The 19,048-nt window shown below is 42.1% G+C and overlaps 1 protein-coding gene across 1 annotated transcript in view; it reads right to left on the reverse strand.

Moving 5' to 3' along the window:
* FBN2 (fibrillin 2) overlaps positions 1-16,781 on the reverse strand; it is a 176,611-nt gene extending 159,830 nt beyond the window's left edge. The window contains exons 1-5 of the mRNA XM_052778267.1: positions 16,097-16,781; positions 15,116-15,198; positions 11,336-11,434; positions 10,657-10,755; positions 8,137-8,232 (exon numbers count right to left, since the gene is read on the reverse strand). Of these exons, the coding sequence (XP_052634227.1) occupies positions 8,137-8,232; positions 10,657-10,755; positions 11,336-11,434; positions 15,116-15,198; positions 16,097-16,323 (604 nt within the window). The 5' untranslated portion in view covers positions 16,324-16,781. The remainder of the gene's footprint in view (positions 1-8,136; positions 8,233-10,656; positions 10,756-11,335; positions 11,435-15,115; positions 15,199-16,096) is intronic.
* Positions 16,782-19,048: the final 2,267 nt, after the last annotated feature.

Consider the following 19,048-nt stretch of genomic DNA (forward strand, 5'->3'; position numbering starts at 1 on the left):
TGTATTATTAGCATTCTAGCATAAAGTGACTTTGTTTGCTGTACCCATTGCTAGATACTTCTCCACCAGACTGACTAGGATAATGCAACCAGAGGACAAGTGGGCAAGAGGGAGGGAATACGAATCATCACATCCTGAAGTACCTAAAGAAAGGAAAAGAGGGCAGCAAGAGAAAGATACTGACTGGGATTACACTACTTTCTTCACTGTTACTGCCATGGCATGTTCAGCATTACCTATGTCTCTCTTTCAATTGCAAAATGTTAAGTCTTTTGCACGGCTAGAAGAGAGAAATTTTCAGATACCTGCTAACGACAAATAAATATATACTCTGTAGACATCCTGGGGTTTTTTTAATGCTTTAGATAGTTATGTGTCAGCTTGTAAAAGGCAAGGGAAGAAGTCTGAAAACCATGTTATTGGAGATAACAATGGATGGCAAAACCAGGTAAAATAGTGCCAGAGTCCTGTAATCCTAGTAGCTCCTGATATCTAAGAGCATGAAAGCAGCTATCTGAATTTGCCCTTCAGAACTACTGCAATCCGTCAAAGATTGATGTATGCAAATATCTACAGGTCTGAACCTGTATGAGGAAGAGGAGTTCTCTGAACAGGGACTGCACTTCAACTGTATGCATTATAAACATCTGATGACACCTCTGGTCTCAAACAAACGATGAGAGTATCTATCAGGTTCTTCTAACATAGATAATCTGACTTATTTTCCTGAATCAGGCACTTACCTGTCAAATAAAATTTTACCTCTTATTGCTGCAGGTAGTTATGTCTTACTATCCCCAAGAGAAATTAGAGGTGTACTTTTGTATTTTAAACTGAAGCTTTTTTTAAAATACCACCACCACTGTGGCATTTGCTTATAATCAACTTTCTACTATGTGTGGAAAAAGCTGACAGAACCATTTTTAAAATAAAATTTAGAAAATGTAGGAAAGCATGGCGAAATTTGAAAATTTTAGAAAGATTCATATTTTATAGAGCATTATACTACCACTAACTTATTTTTAGTTAAATTGATTAACCTTAATTGGTTTTAGTTAAATTAGACTTCAAGTTGATGATGTAACTCTTGTGTTACATGATGAACACCCCTTGTCAGTTGGACTGTGTAGTTAAGAGTATGCTACACTCAACTAGTATTTCTTTCCTTCACTCAACAGGCCCTGAATGACTCCTTTACAAACTTGCAGAAAATATCTCAAGACCACATGCTCCACTTCCGAATGGCTAAAAGCAGACTGAAAAGGAATTAAACTGGGTGTTCAGCAGGGAAGTATTCCACTTACTGTGCACTGAATAAAAAAAAGACACCAGGACACATGGCCCTGTGGCAAGAAGAAAGGAAGAATGCTGACTGATATTTGAGAGCAGCATTTAGTAATTGTTTTTTATTTAATCTTACTGCCTTCCTTTCCTCCTGCCTTCCCTAACATGCTCTGCATTTTCATTTATACTCACTCTCACTCCTAGAGCATGCAATACTCAACAGTCTTCCACCACCTTAATAAAACAGGCAGGATGACCCCCCTAGTTAAAACCTCAGACTGAAACTCAGGATATTTGATTGATTGCTAAGTCTGCTGAAGCTTCCCTGGTCAGCCTTCAACAAGTAACAGCCTCACGTGTCTCAGCCTGTCTTGAGGGCAGGGAAGAGAGCAAGAATACTTCCTTTGTCCAGTTAGCTCTTCAGAGCGGGGACCCGCTTGTGCATATACACACACATCCTATCCCACATAAAGAACCTCTATTTCAGTTCAGGCTAATAGTAGCCACTATAAAGCAAAATCCAGCAAAATTTAAAAGTTACATTCTCACAGCTCCTACAAAAAGAGAAGAGCTTATTGATCAAAAGAGCATTTTTGCTGTTAAGCACCTGAATAAAGTTTACAGTCATTGGGGGACAGCTAAAATAAACCAAGCAACTTGAGAAAAAGTACAAGTCCTTTTAGAACCGCTTGTGCAGCAGTACACTGTGGCTGGCAGAAAGGAAACCTCTTGAACATAACTTGCCATAGCCTGCATGGCAAGAAGTTCTGCAGTTTACGAGACTACAAGGGTAAGACCAAATATACAAGATCTGAATATATCCCCCAAAAGTTTTCACTTCTTCTCATGGTACTGCTACCATCAACAGATACGGAAAAGTTGTGTAAAGTTACAAGATCTTTTGAATACCTGTCAGAGGAAAGAGTAGTTTCTGAAATAATTTCATCCCCTCCTTGCTTCATTTACACCTAATCACTGTCACTTAAGCACACACAAGCATCTTCAGCACCACTACAGACTAAATATGAATTGCATGTTTTCTTTATAATAAAAATGTATTTGAGAAGTATTGAGTCCTATATAAAATTGTGTCACTTTGCTGTATGAGCGTAATTTTATTCATATGTATTATCCCAAAATATCTTTATAACTTTTAACTGCCAATCAGTTTCTTCAGCACAGCTCCACTGCTGTTTTCTTTGCTCTTTCCTTGTTTGCCTCAGTTACTACATACTGTTGACACTTTCACTGAGAATGCTTTTTGCTTCCTCCTACCCCTTTCTCTGTACTCTTGATTAGCTTCTTCATCCTCTTCCCAGCCCAGCTTGAAGAAAACCTTTGTTTTCTTTTTTGCTCTTTTTCCCCCTTTTTCTTCTAGTGTCCTTAGACATAGGATGATTACTGATTGTTTTCCTATCAGCAAGCATCAGATGAAGGTAACTGATCTCAAATATAATGCTAGATGTATGCTCTCCTACCCCACAAAATGAACCTCTATTTCAGTTACACCCTCTGCCTCCACCCTTTTTCTCTATCCTCTGCAATATCCTGTTCTCCAATTCCAGGGACACTCACTTACTCTCTTGCTGTTCCTCCTAGGACTCTTCAGTTGCATGGACCAAGATCTTGTAGGCATTGCAGAACTGGCATAAAAACTGCTGCCTTGCACAGAGGAGGGTTTCTACTGACTACCTGGCTGCATCTGGGCAGAGTCTTCCCTATTAACCCAGTAAGAACCTGTAGGGAGACAGCTGCCCCCATCACTCATTTACTGCATCTGTCATGAGGTACAGGCTCTCAGGTCCTTTGGTAGACAGAAATTCCAAAATTCAGACAGTCAAAGAAAGTGTCCAGATGGTTGTACTGGGAATACCAGGTGCAACCAACACATCAGGCTAAGACACATTAGCAGCAGTTTTCCTGAGAACAACCCAAAAGCTCCCCCCTTTCATAAGTTCTCACACTACATTCAACTATGACATTTCTTCATTTTTCCTCTTTTCTCGTCTACCCAAGCTTGACAGCTTTATCTGGAATCCTCCCCCTTCTTCAAAAAGATATTCTTCCCAAGCTATGCAGTTCTACACAGTCCAAACCATTTTGCTTCCCATTGTAAGTCACATGTACAGAGGAAGCGAGCACTGTTCTTTCTCATTCTACACAGGATGAAGGCAAACTTAGATCAGTGACAGGATTCTCCTTTCGCACTGCTTCTTCCTCCCTTTGACCCATTATAAAGAAGGAAGAAAACATCATTGCTCTTCCACAGCTTCATACCGATACAGATCATCAATTTAAAAAATGCACAGGCCGTGTGCAGTAATACAAATACCATTTGCGCAGACAGTCTTGAGAAACCAAAGGAACTGGTCATGCTAGAGAAAACCGCTCTTATGTGTACAACTGAGCATGAGGCCTCTTAATCAATCCATTTCTTTTTTTTCCAATTTTTTTTCACTGGGAAGAATTCAACAGCAAAATTTCAACATCTATTTTTTTCTTAAAAAAAAACCAACCCAACATGACAAAACAGACAAAATCAAATGCTTGAATCTTGTGTTTACAAATCAAAGACAAGAAGCTGACCAAACCAACACACTTTGATAGAAAATGTAAAAGGTCGTTGTATATATCAGAAAGAATAAAGCACAAGGTCCCAAACAGGTTCTGCTTTCTTGTCAACCCAGCAGCAAGTCTCAAGTTAAATACTGTAATCATGCCAGTCATTAGTTACTGCTCAGCCTCCTGTCTCCAGCCCGGAAATTAGTCTGCTCGAAGCCCAGATAGCTGAACAAGCAGTCACGTTTTATCATATAACTGAGGCTGGGAGGCCAATCTGAAGGAAAGCTACATATGTTCTATATTAGGAAGAAAATACCTAATTTAAAAGAACTTAATTTACGGAACAATAAAAAGTACGCATTTAAAAGACAGCTATGTAAAAAAAATAACAAAACAAAATCTCTTATAACTCTGATGTGATTTGTAAGTTCACAGAACCTTAAACTATAAAATTTTACTTAAAGAGTTATGAACCGTTGCTAAACTCAGTTTAAAATTAAACTACAGAGGCATTTCTTAGTGTAAGGTATTACAGGCAACTACTGCAACCAACAGATGAAGAAATCATTGCCTTTTGCATTTTGTTCAAAAGCATAAACTTATTAGGTTAAAAGTGTAAATTACAAATTGCTATTGAACTAAATAGGCATTTCAGGTATCTTTTACAGTTTTTTCATGTACTCCAGCTCATGTAAAGCATAAAAAAATTAACATTTACAGTTACTATACTAAAGACTTTTTATAGTCATGACCGAGGTATACTACAGGAGCCATCTTTCTTTAACTGAATAATAGCACAATAAATTAATAACTTCTTCTTTTTTTGAGAATGTCTAGGCTACACCAAGATAAGAGACTAGGTGAAATTTTACTTAGCCCTGTCCACTGTTCTAAGAGCATATTGTGTTAGATTAGATATGCAAACTACATATGCAATTATAGGCATTACATATATGTTATATTTTTGTGACAGTGACAGAAGCAAATTTGGCTTCCTACCTCCAGTTTCCAGTAAGGAAATGTAAACTTTCAATTATAACAACTCCATTTCCAAATAACCCTGTAATGTAGCTTAAATCTTGTATAACAATAGCATTGTACACGTAGAATTGAAAGGCTAAGACTTTCAAGGACAGCTAAGAAATACGGATGCCAAAATACTGGCATTCAATTCCTTTACGCGGCTTGAATTCTGCAGCTTAAAGTTTCACAATGAATTGTAAGAAAGCAAACTTCAATGCTTTCATCACCACAATTAAGTTACAATACCCATACGTACTACAATCTTTTAAACAAGTCAACCTATTTCAACTATAAGCACTGTTATTAAAAACTCTGAGCCATCATCACAGCTGGAGCCTGTCATATCTATTAACATGATTCCACAATCCTGAATCTAGTCAGAGAATAGAAGCAAATCTTAACCAGGAATGATTGCTTCTATCTGGGACAAAACCCCAGCTTACCAAGTTGTATGCCAAGAAATAAAAAAAATATCTGAATGCAATCCATTTAAAAAAAAAAAAAATCAATTTGCAATATTACAATTCTATCCTGTTAATAGTTCATCAGCTGTAACTATCATTCATCTTGGATACATAGCTTAGTCTGCTGAATTTGGACAAATGTAAGCTCCATCTGAACTAAGGTTCAAACTATAAAGCAACCTAAAACATCATCCAATCCCTTAAAAATCCATCCTAAACTGACAGACTTGGTAGTCTCTTATTTTAGCTCAAAGGCAGGTGTACATTCTACACAGACATATTTCTGAAAATGGCTGTAAATATTAACAGAGTTTTTAAGAGAATGTTGCTTTGTTGCTTGTGACATCTAGTGCGTATACAAAACAGCCTGGAAAAGCAAATAGAAACTCCTGCCTTTTCAGTGTTTGGTTTAGTTATTGCCTTCATCTACATGGAAATTATTTCCCTTTCACAGTCAACAAATGTAAAAAAATAAAAGGTGCAAGATATTTTCACAATTTATATACAGCTTTGAGCACTTCAGAGCTGAATCTGAAACAGAGAATTCCACAGGATTCCCTTCAGAAGCCATTTCTAAACACATGAATGACAAGACGGTGTTTGGGAGCATCCAGCATGAGTTTACCAAGGGCAAACGGCATCACTGCTTTCAACCCTGAGGCCACCGGTGCCGAGGACAAGGAGAGGGCAGGGGATGTTGCTTGACTTGGGCAAGGCTTTTGAGACAGGCTCCTACGAAGAGACTGTGATTGCTGAGATACAGGCTGAATAAGTGGGCAATAGATAAGGGGAGTGGAAAATTGGCTGGACTGCCGGCTCCAAGTGTTGTGATCAGCAACGTCCAGCTAGAGGCCAGGAAACCAGCGCAGTCCCTCAGGGATGAGTACCGGGACAAATAACAATTTAATGTCTTCATTAACAACCTGGGTGGTGGTACAAGAGTGCACTCGCAGCAAGAATGCAGATGACACCAAATCTGGGGCACCAGTCAATATGCTGGAGGGCAGGGCTGCTACTCAGGGCGATCCAGACAGCTTAGAAAAAATGGGCTGACAGTTATCTCATGAAGTTCAGAAAAAGCAAAGGAAGTCCCACCTCTTGGATGGAATAACCTGACCTAACAACATAGGCTGGAGGCTGACTGCCTGCAAACCAGCTCTGAGAAAAGGACTAGGGGGTCCCAGTAGACAATCACCTGAACACAAAGCAGCAGTGTACCCTTGCAGCAGAGAAGGCCAGCTGCACAGGCTGTATCAGGACAAGCATAGCATCTAATCCAGGGAAGTGGTCCTTCACCTCCGTTTTGCACTTGTAAGACTGCCTGAGAGTACTGTGTCCAGTTTTGGATTCCCAATACAAGAAAGAAACGGACATACTGAAGAAAGTCCAGGGGAGGGCTACCAAATTGGCCAGGGAGCTAGGGAACGTGCCTTGTGTGCAGAGGCTGAGGGACCTGAGTTCATCCAGCTTTAAGAAGAGAAGGTTTCAAGGGGACTTTATTGCTGCCTATAACTACATGCTCAGAGGATACACAGAAATTAAAGCCAGACTCTTCTTGGAGGCTCACAGCAAGCAGACAAGAGGTAACAAATAATACAAGCTGGAACATGCAAAATTGCAATTAGATATTACGGAATTTTTTTTTTTTTTTTTTTTTTTTTTTTTACCATGAGGGTGGTCAAATACTGGAACAGGTTGTCCAGAGATGTTGCGGAATCTCCATCCTTGAAGGTGTTCAAAACCTGACTGGACATGGACCTGAGCAGGCTGATCTGATTAGACCTGCTTTGAGCAGGTATTGGACTAGATGGCCTGTGGAGATCCTTTCCGAGTCAAATTATTTTGTCAATCTAAGAAGTCTATTTCCGCCCTAAGTGGGCATCTCGTCCACTGCTAATGTGAATGAAGAATGTGACTGTCTATTTTCTATTAATGCAAATGATCCCATCCTCCTTTTTAGTATTGACAACCTTTTGAATATTTTAAAGGAGTAAGATAACAACGCATACTAGCAGCCAGCATTTCACACTATGGTTGCTCAGTTCTTTGGTACCCTTTTTGATGAGAACATGTATTCACAAACACACCAACTTGGATAAAGACAAAGAAGAATATTTATGCTAAGCTCTTCAGCATCATCTTTGATTATTATTGAAACCTTCATGTTTAAGGAGGTACAACATTACTGGTTTGATAAGCAATCCTCACTATATCCACTCATTAAAAATCCATTCTAAATAGAGAGGAATTTGCATTACACTTCTCAGTTTGATGCACACAGAGTACATTCTACAATTACATCTAAAGTTGAGCCATTCTACGTGACTGTACTTCCACACTCTTGGCTTCAAAATACAAACAATGCTCTGATTCATTAGAAAGCAAGAAGTATAGATTTCTGAGAGTGGAAGCGGGTTTACTCTAAATCACTATATATGGACTTAATGCCTGAATCCCGCAAGTGTAGTTACACTTACACAATTCTAACACCATTAGCAATTTTGCTGTAATGTTATTTCACAATAACATTACAGCAAAAGACAACTCAACTTTTAACTATTGTATGAACAAAATAAGCAGCCTAAATTAGCTCAAATTCCTACCAATTGTGACAGCTTTGTTACTTGCCAATCTGAAATGTGGCTACCAGACTTAAAAGGAAGATACTTTCTAAAATTACAAATAATAAATGGTTTACTGGAAGCTTACTGGCTCAGCCAGAAAATACACAGCACAAAGTATGTACATACTGTATTGTTGCATATAACTGCTCACAATTTCCCTCCTTATTTATTTCTCTTACCTCTTTCACACTGAGGTCCAGTAAATCCGTAGACACATGCACAGCGATTAGGTCCAATACACCGTCCTCCATTCTGGCAGCCATTTTCACAGACAGCTTCAATTAACAAAAAGAAGTTTTAAATGTTGTAGTAATGATAGTTCAAAGATTACCATAGGCGGTATTCAAAAGTAGGTTTTTTCCTCTCAACTGCTCTAAGTCCTTCTGGACCTGAAGATCAAACTGATCTCCTTCCTATCCATCATCACCAACAATAATGATTGTTCAAGTCAAATTCCATTAGCCCAAATTCCATTAGCACCTGTTTAATGCCAATTGCAAGCAGCTGTTTAATTAATCGTGTTCAGCATAGATTCTTAGCAGGTGTTTAACTTAAGTCTATTTTTAAACAGTTGTGCAGCTCTAGTCACTAATCATAAGAACTTCAATTCATCACTGAAGCTAGCAGATAAACACTCAGCTATTTTGAGAGGGTTTTAAGCGTATGCAGTTGTGCTATTCAGTCACAACAGCAACAAACCTTTCAAGAAGGGAGACCTGGGGAGTCCAAGAGACAGATAATTCAGCTCTCAGAGTTGATTCTGCTGGCAGAAGGATGTTTAGAGCAAGGGAAAAGACTTACCAGTTTAACTCATCTTTAAGTACCTTCAAAAACTGTGTTTCCTAAAAGATCCCAACAAGAAATAAAATGGGTTTTGTGGGGTATAAATCCACAGTATATATAGAGGGAGAAGGTACTTTACAGCTGTGGGACTTGGGAGCACCCACTCATGTTATTTATCACCAATGTGAATCAAGAACAAAGCCTCCTGTCAAAGCACTGACATCTTCTCGATTTGAAAGGAAGACAGTTCTCCAGCGAGGCTGAAAAACACTGTTAAAAGAGTGCCTTAACTAACTAATTCCATCTGTTTTCAGGCTCACTGCTTCCAGGATATATACTGTTGTTCAGAATCGGCACATGTTCCAAATCAAAGTATTTCACCTTAAAGGACAGCCCCAGCATTTTTAAGTGGCTCTGAACAACGGCAAAGAGATTTGGGTCTAGAAGTCTCTAGGCTGCCTTCTTACGCAGGTCTCCCCAGTTGGAAGGCAGCATTTGTTACATATTTGAGGATGCAGTGCAAAAGAACCTCAGCAACCTAGAGAAGGTAAATATTTCAAACTGGAAAAAATGTCCATGTGCCTCCTATATCACAATGGGGAACATAAAATATACTGTTATGTGGAAACGTGATGAAGCCTTACTTCTTATCAAGAACTATAAAAATGAATTACTTTTTACTGCAAATGCATATCTTATGCATAAAATGAAGATACTTCTCTGTACATGTTACATTAATGAATTAATGGACAATGCCACTTTAGTGAGATAATTAACTGCAGGAGATTTAAGACACAATTACATTTTAGTAAAAAGAAATAAGGACATATTTACGTTTTTCAGACATTCATTCCATATTGTGTCTAGAAGACAAATACTCCATCTTACTTGACATTTTAACTGTCCTGTACACTGAGACCAATCTCCACAGTTTGTTCAGATTTTCTGGATTGCTTTAGAGTCACTGCTTGAAAATTCAATCCTCTTTTCATTTATTCACTGGAAATATGGCCCATCGGAGACCGTTCAGGTGTTGACCCAATACTTCAAAATTAGCAGGAAGGGGCCAGCAACTCTTAAAAGTGAATCTCACTGTGACTAGGGTCACATTTTAGGATTACCATTATTACCTAAAATTTTAGAGAATTTTATACAGGAAGAAATAATGCAAGAGCAAGACTGCTCTCCAGCATTTGCAAAAACGACTAAGACAAAGGGATGTTCTTCCACACTATTCAGTCTAACTGTTCTTTGCAGACCTGCCTTTTGTTTGTCTCTGGTTCCTTCAGACTACCTTCAGCAATTAATTTCTCAGCTCATTAGTAGCCAGCTGGCCTCAGAATACAGTTTGAGTCTTTCTTCATCCCCGCAGACTTTAGTGATTTTTATTGTTTGCCAGATTTGTAGAGCTTGTAAACACTGTACTGTGATAGGCAGAGGTTTGCAAGTAACTGACTTTCTAGCTTGTCTGCCAAACCAAAAAGGTATCCAAATGCTTGAACCATATTTAATCTTTTTCCTTAGTCAAGTAGAAAACAGAAAAGCATTGCTTTAACCTAGCAGTTAGGCTGTTCTTTTGAGATGGAGAAACTTTGTCAAAGAGAATGAAAAATTAGTGATCATCTGGTAAGAAAAGGAGAGTAGGGTGTATACTGCCATTGCTCCCAAAGGATTTTCCAAAACTATTTGCTCAATTTGATCCCTAATTTGAATTTTAGAGAATACAAATGCACCGCATGCATGAACTGACTTTCAGCTAAACACTATACCCCAAACCAGCATTAAATTTCTCACAGACATTTCATTATGTTTCAGCATATTGCCTTTTTTATCCTCCCACTCTACCTAAAGCATGAAGGCTACCTTGCAGGACTTAACGTGGATTTAATTTCAGATGCAACAGAGCAGTTACTTACGCTGCCCACAGTAAGTTCCAACGTAGCCCTTCTGGCAGTGGCACCGGTCGTCCGTGCACGTGCCGCCGTTCAAGCACCTGATGCTGCACTTTTGTACTGCTGTGGAAGCCAGGCAGAGAGATAACCAGTGTTAGGCAAAAATGCCACATTGGGAAGCAAATGTGGATAAAAACCAAGACACGTGAAAGTAGACATGAGTTTCGTATAATATATGCTATGTATTTAAGCGGATACTCAGGTATTCTTGCAATCAAAGCCGTCCCAGCTGTAGCTATTAGCCAGCCATTAGTTTAAAAGCAACCACGAAGACTTTTTTTAGAGTTTTCCATGACTATATTTAGCAACTTAGAGCTTTTAGTTATCGTGGAGGCTGTACACTCTTCATTTCTTAGGAAAATCGACTCGATGAAAATGTTAATAACACACACATTTACATTTAAACTTATTTATCTCTTTAAACACATATTTTTTTCAGTTTGTCACAGAGCATGAACAGGCACACTTGGTAATCAAACTCTATCAAAAACTAGAGATATACCACAGTGTAAGTTACATGCAAGTATGCAGTAACGACAAGTTATTTTTAAAGAATTTACACAGTAGTTATTTTTGAGTTGACAGTCTAAGAGAATTACTTAAAATGAGATCTCTAATGAAAATAAATACAGTAAGTCCTTACTAGATTTCGATCCACAAGTAGGCGATATTTGTCCACTTGCACAAGTGCACATGTTAGGACGGGAACAAAATCCATCACCACAGCTATTTCTACAAATCGCTGAGGAAGAACACAATGAAAAAGACAGTGATTAACAGTAACCTTAGTCTTAAACTACAGGAAAAAAGAGCTAAAAGTATGTTAACAGCTTCTTTTAAAAAAACCAAAAAACCAACACTTGAATGCTCACTTCATTGGGACAGTAAATATACATGAAAAGTAATTTTAAGTTAAATAAAGCAAACTGAATTTTGGTATAATCAGTATCTCTGACAAATTTAAAGACAAACAGAATCGAATATGGCATATTCAAACACTCTGGTCTGACCACTGAAACCAGATCATCAACTCTTGCCTTAATTAGAAATACCAGCCTATTACACAAGTAATGTAAAATTATTAAAATTATATCTTTTAGACCACAAGACCTATAGAAAACTTTACCATGAATCCAAGATTTGAATGAATATAAACAATAGAGATCATAAATGTCAATTTATGGTATGGCTTCTCTCTTATAATCACTATTTCAGAGGCATTTTAGGATCTCTCTTTTCTAAGATTACCCATTCTTTACACAAAGCTGTTTTGTGGGAAGTCAATGTCCAAATGCTGGGCTTTGCAGATTTCATGTAGTGTCCCTAAATAGAGTTTTCTGTACTCAAATATTTCCACAGTGTCATTTAGAAACCAACTTTATAAAAATCTCAGGGAAGCCTGTCCACACCATATCACATGTGCATAACACGCACAGTGTTGTGCTATCCTCTGATGCATCAAAGTTGTGCCTTCCCTTCTCACTTGCCAGCCAAGGGAGCTCCATTGCACAAAGGAATGACAGAACCAGCAAAGAGTTAAAGCCTAAATCCAGATTCTAAAGGACATCCACATGAATATGTCTAAATAATCCGCTGGAGTAGCAAATGCACCAAAAGACAGCCTGAAACATTAAGAGCCAATATGGCACCGGAGGACCTCAAAAAACACATACCGTGCAAGAGACAGCTTGTAAAGCAAAAAAAACCAAGCAAGAATCACAGTTTCTTCATAAACGACTGGGGGGGCGTTGAGAGAATCAAACCATCTGGAAGCACTTCAGGACTACAAAAGGAACAAATACCCCTGGTAGATAATTTGCCAAGAATATACCGACTACCTAAAAAAAAGGTCTATATACATTAAAAGGAAAGAAAAAACCCACGCACCTGGGCATATACATACAAAAGGAAGAAAGCAGAGGTAAGACCTTTCCCAGAATGCTCGTACTCCATTTCTGATTTAGAAAAACTTGCGTTAATGAGCCGCAACTCCCATAAGGAAGCAAATTGTTTTCTTGCACCACTATAGAATTCAAATATGCCCCCTGCAGAATTTACACACTCCCTTCTGCCCTTTCACCACCAAATCAGAAGCTCTGTACTGATGCCAAACATGACCAAAACAGACCAGATTTTGTAAACCCGCACCCTCCTTGGCATACTCCAGTAAAGGCCACATTTTCTTTACAAGAAAGGAGTAGAGAAAGCCACATTGGTGGTCCACTGACACCACTCTTTGGGCATCAAAAAGATGCCATGTGGATCATCTACATTTATCGTTAAATTCCTCTGCAACTATGCCCTAAATATGAAGGCATGAGAGGGGAAAGAGTTTGTGGGATTTTGATATTCAGCTGAAATTAGAGACATACCACTGACTGATACGAAATACTTTTTCCATTAGCAGACGTAAAAGTGAGAAACGGGACCCAGATTTAGAGCACTTGACAAACACAGGGAACAGGGCTGTTTTCCTTACGTCACTGGTCAGTCCACCTTTACACAACGTAGCTCGATCTCCTGAGCAAGTGAGGTCTACATTTAGACCATTTCCTTAGTTTATTATCTGTTAGGGAATAATTTTTTGTCAACTGAAAGCCCTATAGCTGAAAGTATAGTCTAAATATGCTTTCATCAGTACAGTTTATTTTATCTAAAGAAAAAGGAACCCAACCAGACCTTTGTTTTCCAGATAAAAGATCCCTTTTAATCATAAATATGTCACAGACCGCCAACAACCATCATCACGTTATCAACTGAAAACACGGTAAGGTCAGAATGGTTTCCTGTTGACCTACCACTAGCTCACAGACCTCTCTTCATGAAATAATACTGTAAAACCACCAGTTACAATCTGCACTAATTATAATCAACGGATCTCCAACAAGAAGTTTGCTAGCTTGTCTGTCATCCTGTGCAGGAGGCTTTATCTGGCTGAACAGCTCTAGGTAGAGGGACCATCATCTCAACAAATGTTTCATGGGAGCATAGAAATCTGTGCTTTCAAACCTCTGTTTCGAAAAACAAATAGAAAAGTGTCACAGCCAGTCTCACAGATAGTCTGGCAAAATCATTCACCCTTCAAACATGTTAGAGAGCCACAATTAAGCTCCAGTAAGTAAAGAGGAGCTAAAAGATGTCCTTTGTGCACATGCATTAACAGTAAGTCAAAGATTATTGTGGACATGAAGAGAGCTGAGACCGAGGTCTTTAAGAAGCACTAAGAGTCACAATTTAAGGATAATTTGTAAGGATTTCTGAAAGCACCTCCCTCTGTCATTGTCTCTCCCTAATTTCATTTGAGCTAGATACCCAGCTGAATTTGAAAAACCTATCAACAGCATATTAGGCAGCCTAAATCCATTTTAAAAACTCCGGTTTACATTTATCAGTGATGCATGGCAGAGTCATAAGAAATATCAGCAAGGCAAATTTAGTCATGTAAAATGAATAGATGTGAACAGGCTGATAGTCCTGAATGATAAGGCAAGGGCCCAAAAGTCACCTTTAAGTTTGGCAGATCTTGGCTTACCACCCGTTCCTTCCCTACTTTAGTCCTGGAAGGCTGTAGTCTGTTAGATGGAGTATTACAAAGACATCCATTGCTTATATAAAATTTAGGGCAGTATGTTCTTGAACCTGAATTCTGAAGCTGAGCATCCTTATTCACAAAAGAGATGGTGACAGGCTAGGATGAATGGGTGCAGACTCCCATTAAAATTCAAGGACTACAAGAAGCATGTGTCTAATACCAGCTTTTATCTAACAGACAGAAAATTCAACTTAATTCTCCATTTCCTTTCCACGTAGACAATCTTCCCTAACCAGAGTATTGAGCAGGTTTCCTCCCCCGCTTTTCTTTTTTTTTGCCAAGCCAGGTCAACAGCCACATCTGTCAGCACAGTACCTCTTATGACCAGGCAGTAAGCAGAGGCTACGTGCTTTACAGCTATTAAAACACAACTAAAAACAACAGGCATGAGAATAAGCACCCCAGATGCAAAAAAGTTTTCCATCTGATTGTCATTCCAAGCCTAGCACATAAGTTCCACAAAACTTCAGATCTGATTTGCTTTCCATCAAGACCTTTTGGCTTTTTTTGCCTGTTACTATAGTTGATTATTAGTTTTATGGAAGGTTTTTTCCCTTTTCCTTCATTGTTGTGTTCTTCTTTTTGAAAAACTAAGGGGAGACATGCCTCTCATGAACACACCAAGGAAAATACAACAAGTGGCCAACCTTTTGATTACAACAAACACAGACCTGTAAATCCACCGTGGTTTTTTTCCCTTTTTCTTAAAAGTAAGGCACAAGACAGCTCTGAATTCTCTTTTCTCACAGTGGATAGAGCAGCAACTCACAGAAGAACATATATTTTTATTATTACCCCTAGGGCAGTAGAAACTTGAAGTCAGACACTTACGAACAATGCACTGGTTTCCTCCAGGGAGCGTTTTCCACCCAGGGCAACAGTACGAATGGAATCTAGAGCCACACACATTTGGCCTGTCACACAGACAAACAAACAAACAAAGGTATATACAAAAATAGAAATCCGTGTAAACAGAGTCCAAAGTTTTATCTACACACAAGGGAAGAAACCAGCCACGTGAAACAAAAAAAAGCCGTGTACAGCAAAGATGCCTAAAAAAATCCTTCCCAAAAGGCAAGAAACCCAGAAGTTCCAGGCTACTTTGTTTTGTATTGGTTCAAATGGTTAGCATAAAGAGGAGAGGCAGACTAGGCAGCAGCAAGCCACGTTCATCCCCGGTGGAACTCCCGAAGCGATGCAAGGGGATGAGTTTGGCTCCGCATTTCTACAGAGTCTTAGCAGTCTTGTTACGAAAACTGGCTTCATGCTGCTGTCTGACACCAGGCGGAAGGGACGACTGCTCATAAGGATCGCGAGGCTAATTCACACGACCAAGAACTCCCCCAAACGTCAGAAAAAACAAATTTTGCACAGCTTCTCAGTAGAAGCCAGAGCGAAGAGAACGTCGAAGCAGCTGAATACTGTTACATGCTCGACTACAAAGCCCAATGCGGTCCCTCTGTTAGCTGTAACGCAGCCCCACACAACGCCTGCTTTTAATACAGCCGCACTAACGAGCGGCCGGTATTTCACAGCCAAGGGCAAGACCCTAAGTCCAATTAGCGGCGGGTTCCTCGGCCACACAGAGGGGCCGCGAGGGAGGCAAGGTGGGCCGAAGGCAAAACCGAAGACCACGGCTTCGGCTTTGAGGCAGGCGGGGGGCGGCTGCCGGGACGGGGCTGCTCGCTGGGGAGCGGGGCTGCGCGCCGCTGCCCGGAGGACCGCCCGCCGGGGCCGGGGTCGGGCGGCAGCGGGGAAGGGCTTTCAGGCTGTAGAAGGCGGAGGCCCGAGCGCGGCGCGGCGCATCCCTACCCGCGGAGCACGTCCTGCTGTCCTCGCCTGCGCACCCGGCCGGCGGCGGCGGCGGCACTGCCGGCCCCGTCCTCCCGGTACGCGGCGGCTGGGTGGATGCCGCCCGCTCCTCCCGCAGGGCGGACCGGCGGCCGCTTCTGTTGCCCGGCTGCTCCCTGCGCCCAGAGCGCCAGGCAGCCCAGCCACAGGAAGCAGGGCTGCACCCAGGGCCACCGCCGTCTCCCCATCCTGCGGCTGTCCCAGTTGGAAACGGTGGAGGCGGCGGGCGGGGAACCGGGGAGAGGTGTGCCTGTCCCGCCCCGCCGTCAGCGGGCACGGCTCCGCTCCTCGTCGGGGGAAGGCTTCAGCCGCGGAAACTCTTTCTTCTCTCCTCCCCAGCCTGCCCTGCCGCCGCGGCCGTCAGCGGGACACGCCGATACCAACGGCGGGCTCCACGTTGCATCCCCCCCCTCCTCTCTCTCCGAAGAAAAAGAGGGGGAAGAGAAGCAGCAGCTAACTCGGCGGGGGTTTTCTCTGCCCCCTCCGAAAAAGGAAATCTCTCAGAACCACGCTGGATTTCCCGAGAAAGAATACGAACAAGAGAGTATTTAACAGCCGCCGCGTCCGGAGAAACGTGCCGAGACGGAGCGAGAGGAAAGCAAACACCCCTGCCAAGCACAAGGGGCGGTTTTACAGCTGGCGGGCGGTGCGGGAGAGGCCAGGAGGCGGAGGCGGGGCCGGTGCTGCGGCGGCGGCCCCGGGGGGAGGGGGCGAGCGGCGCGGCGGCCGCGGGGCAAGGGATGCGGGATGATGCGGATGGCGCTGCCGGCACGGCCGGGCCGGGCTGGGCCGGGCCGAGGGGAGCGGAGCGGGCGCCGCTGCCGCCGCACGCGTGGGGCTGCGGCGGGGGCTGGGAAGAGGGGGCGGCGGGCGAGGGGAGGGGAGCCAGGGGACGGCTGCCGGAGAGCCGGGGGTGGACGGGAGGCAGATGGAGGGAGAGCCGGCCCGAAAGGGAATTCTGCGCCTTCCCTGGGCGTACCCCCCCGTCCCCCCAACCTCTGGGAGCTGTACCATGGAATGTATCCGGTCCCGCCTTAGCGGAGAGACTCGTAGGTAAAAGCCCTCCCCGGAAAAGCAGCTGGGGCTCAAAAGAAAGGTCCAGGTGGAAGGTGCAGGACGAGGCCCGGCCCGGCAGGGCGAAGCCTTGGGACGGACCCTCCACCCGGCCTCGCAAGGGCGCGGAGCAGGGAGCGGGCGCGGGGCCTCGCCGGGATCGGGCACGGGAGCGCCAAGCAGGGGCGTCCGAGGGAGGCGGGAACTCGCTCCGCCTTGGATCGGTTTCGCCTCCTGCGGTGGTATTTCGGTCAGCAAGCTGAGAAACCTCTTCGGAACACTCGAAAAGCACCGGGAGTGGAGAGGCGTTGAACGGCGTTAGTTCGCCGTTTCCTGCAAGGGTAGCTTTTGCAAGTTTGCGCCTTACAGTTTTCCTTGTTTTCCTCTTGCTCTTTGTCTCTACTTAGAGCATCTTAAAATGAAAAAAAACCCAACAAACCCCAAACCCAAACAACCCAGCCTGGCTAGTTTCGTGCTTACTCTCTAAGGCCAAACCCATGCATTTAGCTAGATGTGCTGAATAGTTAGCCACCAGTAAAAGGCAAACAAAAGCGATGAAGAAATGTCCCTGCTGAAAGTCCCCGAGTGCTCCCTGTGGGTCGTCCTGATAACAATAGGACACAGCCTGGTTTTGTCAGCTTTTGAGAAGATTTATCGCTTTGAATTACAGCTCTGCGGTCGAGCGCCTCACCAGACATACCACGGCATACTGCGGCAACCAGCGAACTTCTTTTTGGCTTCTACAGCAAACCAAAAAACATGTAGCAGCTTCTTTTAGCTCTATTATCTGGCACTTCTAGTTCTGGAATGAGAAGCAGGAGCCATGTTTTGTTTTCTCCGAAATAAAACCCGCTGGCTAAGAGGTCATTAAAGCATCCCTTATTCGAGTCACTGCCCGAATTTGATGGTCCAGTGGCTCTAACAGAGGCTCCGTTTACAGATCTATATTCTGATTGATCAGCAGCTGATTTATTTAGATGTGGAAGGTTAGCAAAAATAAGATTGCATGGGAGGGTCTGAATCTCTAAAGGCAAAACCTGGAGAAATTAAGGGAGGTATTTAAGGAAGGCACTATTTAATGGAGACAACTGGGTAGAAGAGTTCAGGCACCTCATGAATATAGGTGAGGTTTGGAATTTTTTCAACACGGAAGCTGTTAAACCTGTTGTCAGTGAGGTGCGCCTAACAAAGGCGGGGGGAGAGAGAAGGATTCCATGCCTGGTTTTGTGAATAACTATCTAAAGAAAAATGCAAAGAATAAGCAGTCAGGCTACAAAGAATAAAAAGGAAAGAACTGATCCGAGATAAGCGTAGGGCCTTGGATATCAGGAAGCACAGAGATAAAGAAGTAATTCCCAGAAGTTAAACAGAGCTACATCTTGAAAAGGCCAGCACAAGAAAATCTAAGGGAAAAAAAAAGATTGGTGATACAAACAACAAAAAAAGGTGAACCAGTTACGCAGCAGGGGCGGGCTAGAAATTAGGGGAAACAAGTTACGGTTCAAAGCCAAGATATATATGTAATTTTTATTGGTTTTTTTTTTTTTACTTTGAAACTGTAGATGCTGAGCGCAGGAGCAAAAGCAAACGGTCAGCAGCTATCAGTGATTCATAAAGTGATTTCTAAAAGTCAGAGTCCCTGATGCTTTCAAACCAGAGGAGGACTAGGTAACACCTTTCTAGAATTTTGAAAGGAACTAGCACACATAACGACAAAACATTCAACAACAGGGAGTCTTAATTCTGATAAGATTGCGATATAAGTGGTCCATAGAAGTGTGTGTACAAATGAAGTACTTGCCAACAAAGCCATCTTCATTAGAAAGGGAAGCATTAATACTTTTTATGGGTACAAGATGC

The sequence above is a fragment of the Harpia harpyja genome, chromosome Z, assembly GCF_026419915.1.
Source record: "Harpia harpyja isolate bHarHar1 chromosome Z, bHarHar1 primary haplotype, whole genome shotgun sequence".
Lineage (NCBI taxonomy): Eukaryota > Metazoa > Chordata > Aves > Accipitriformes > Accipitridae > Harpia > Harpia harpyja.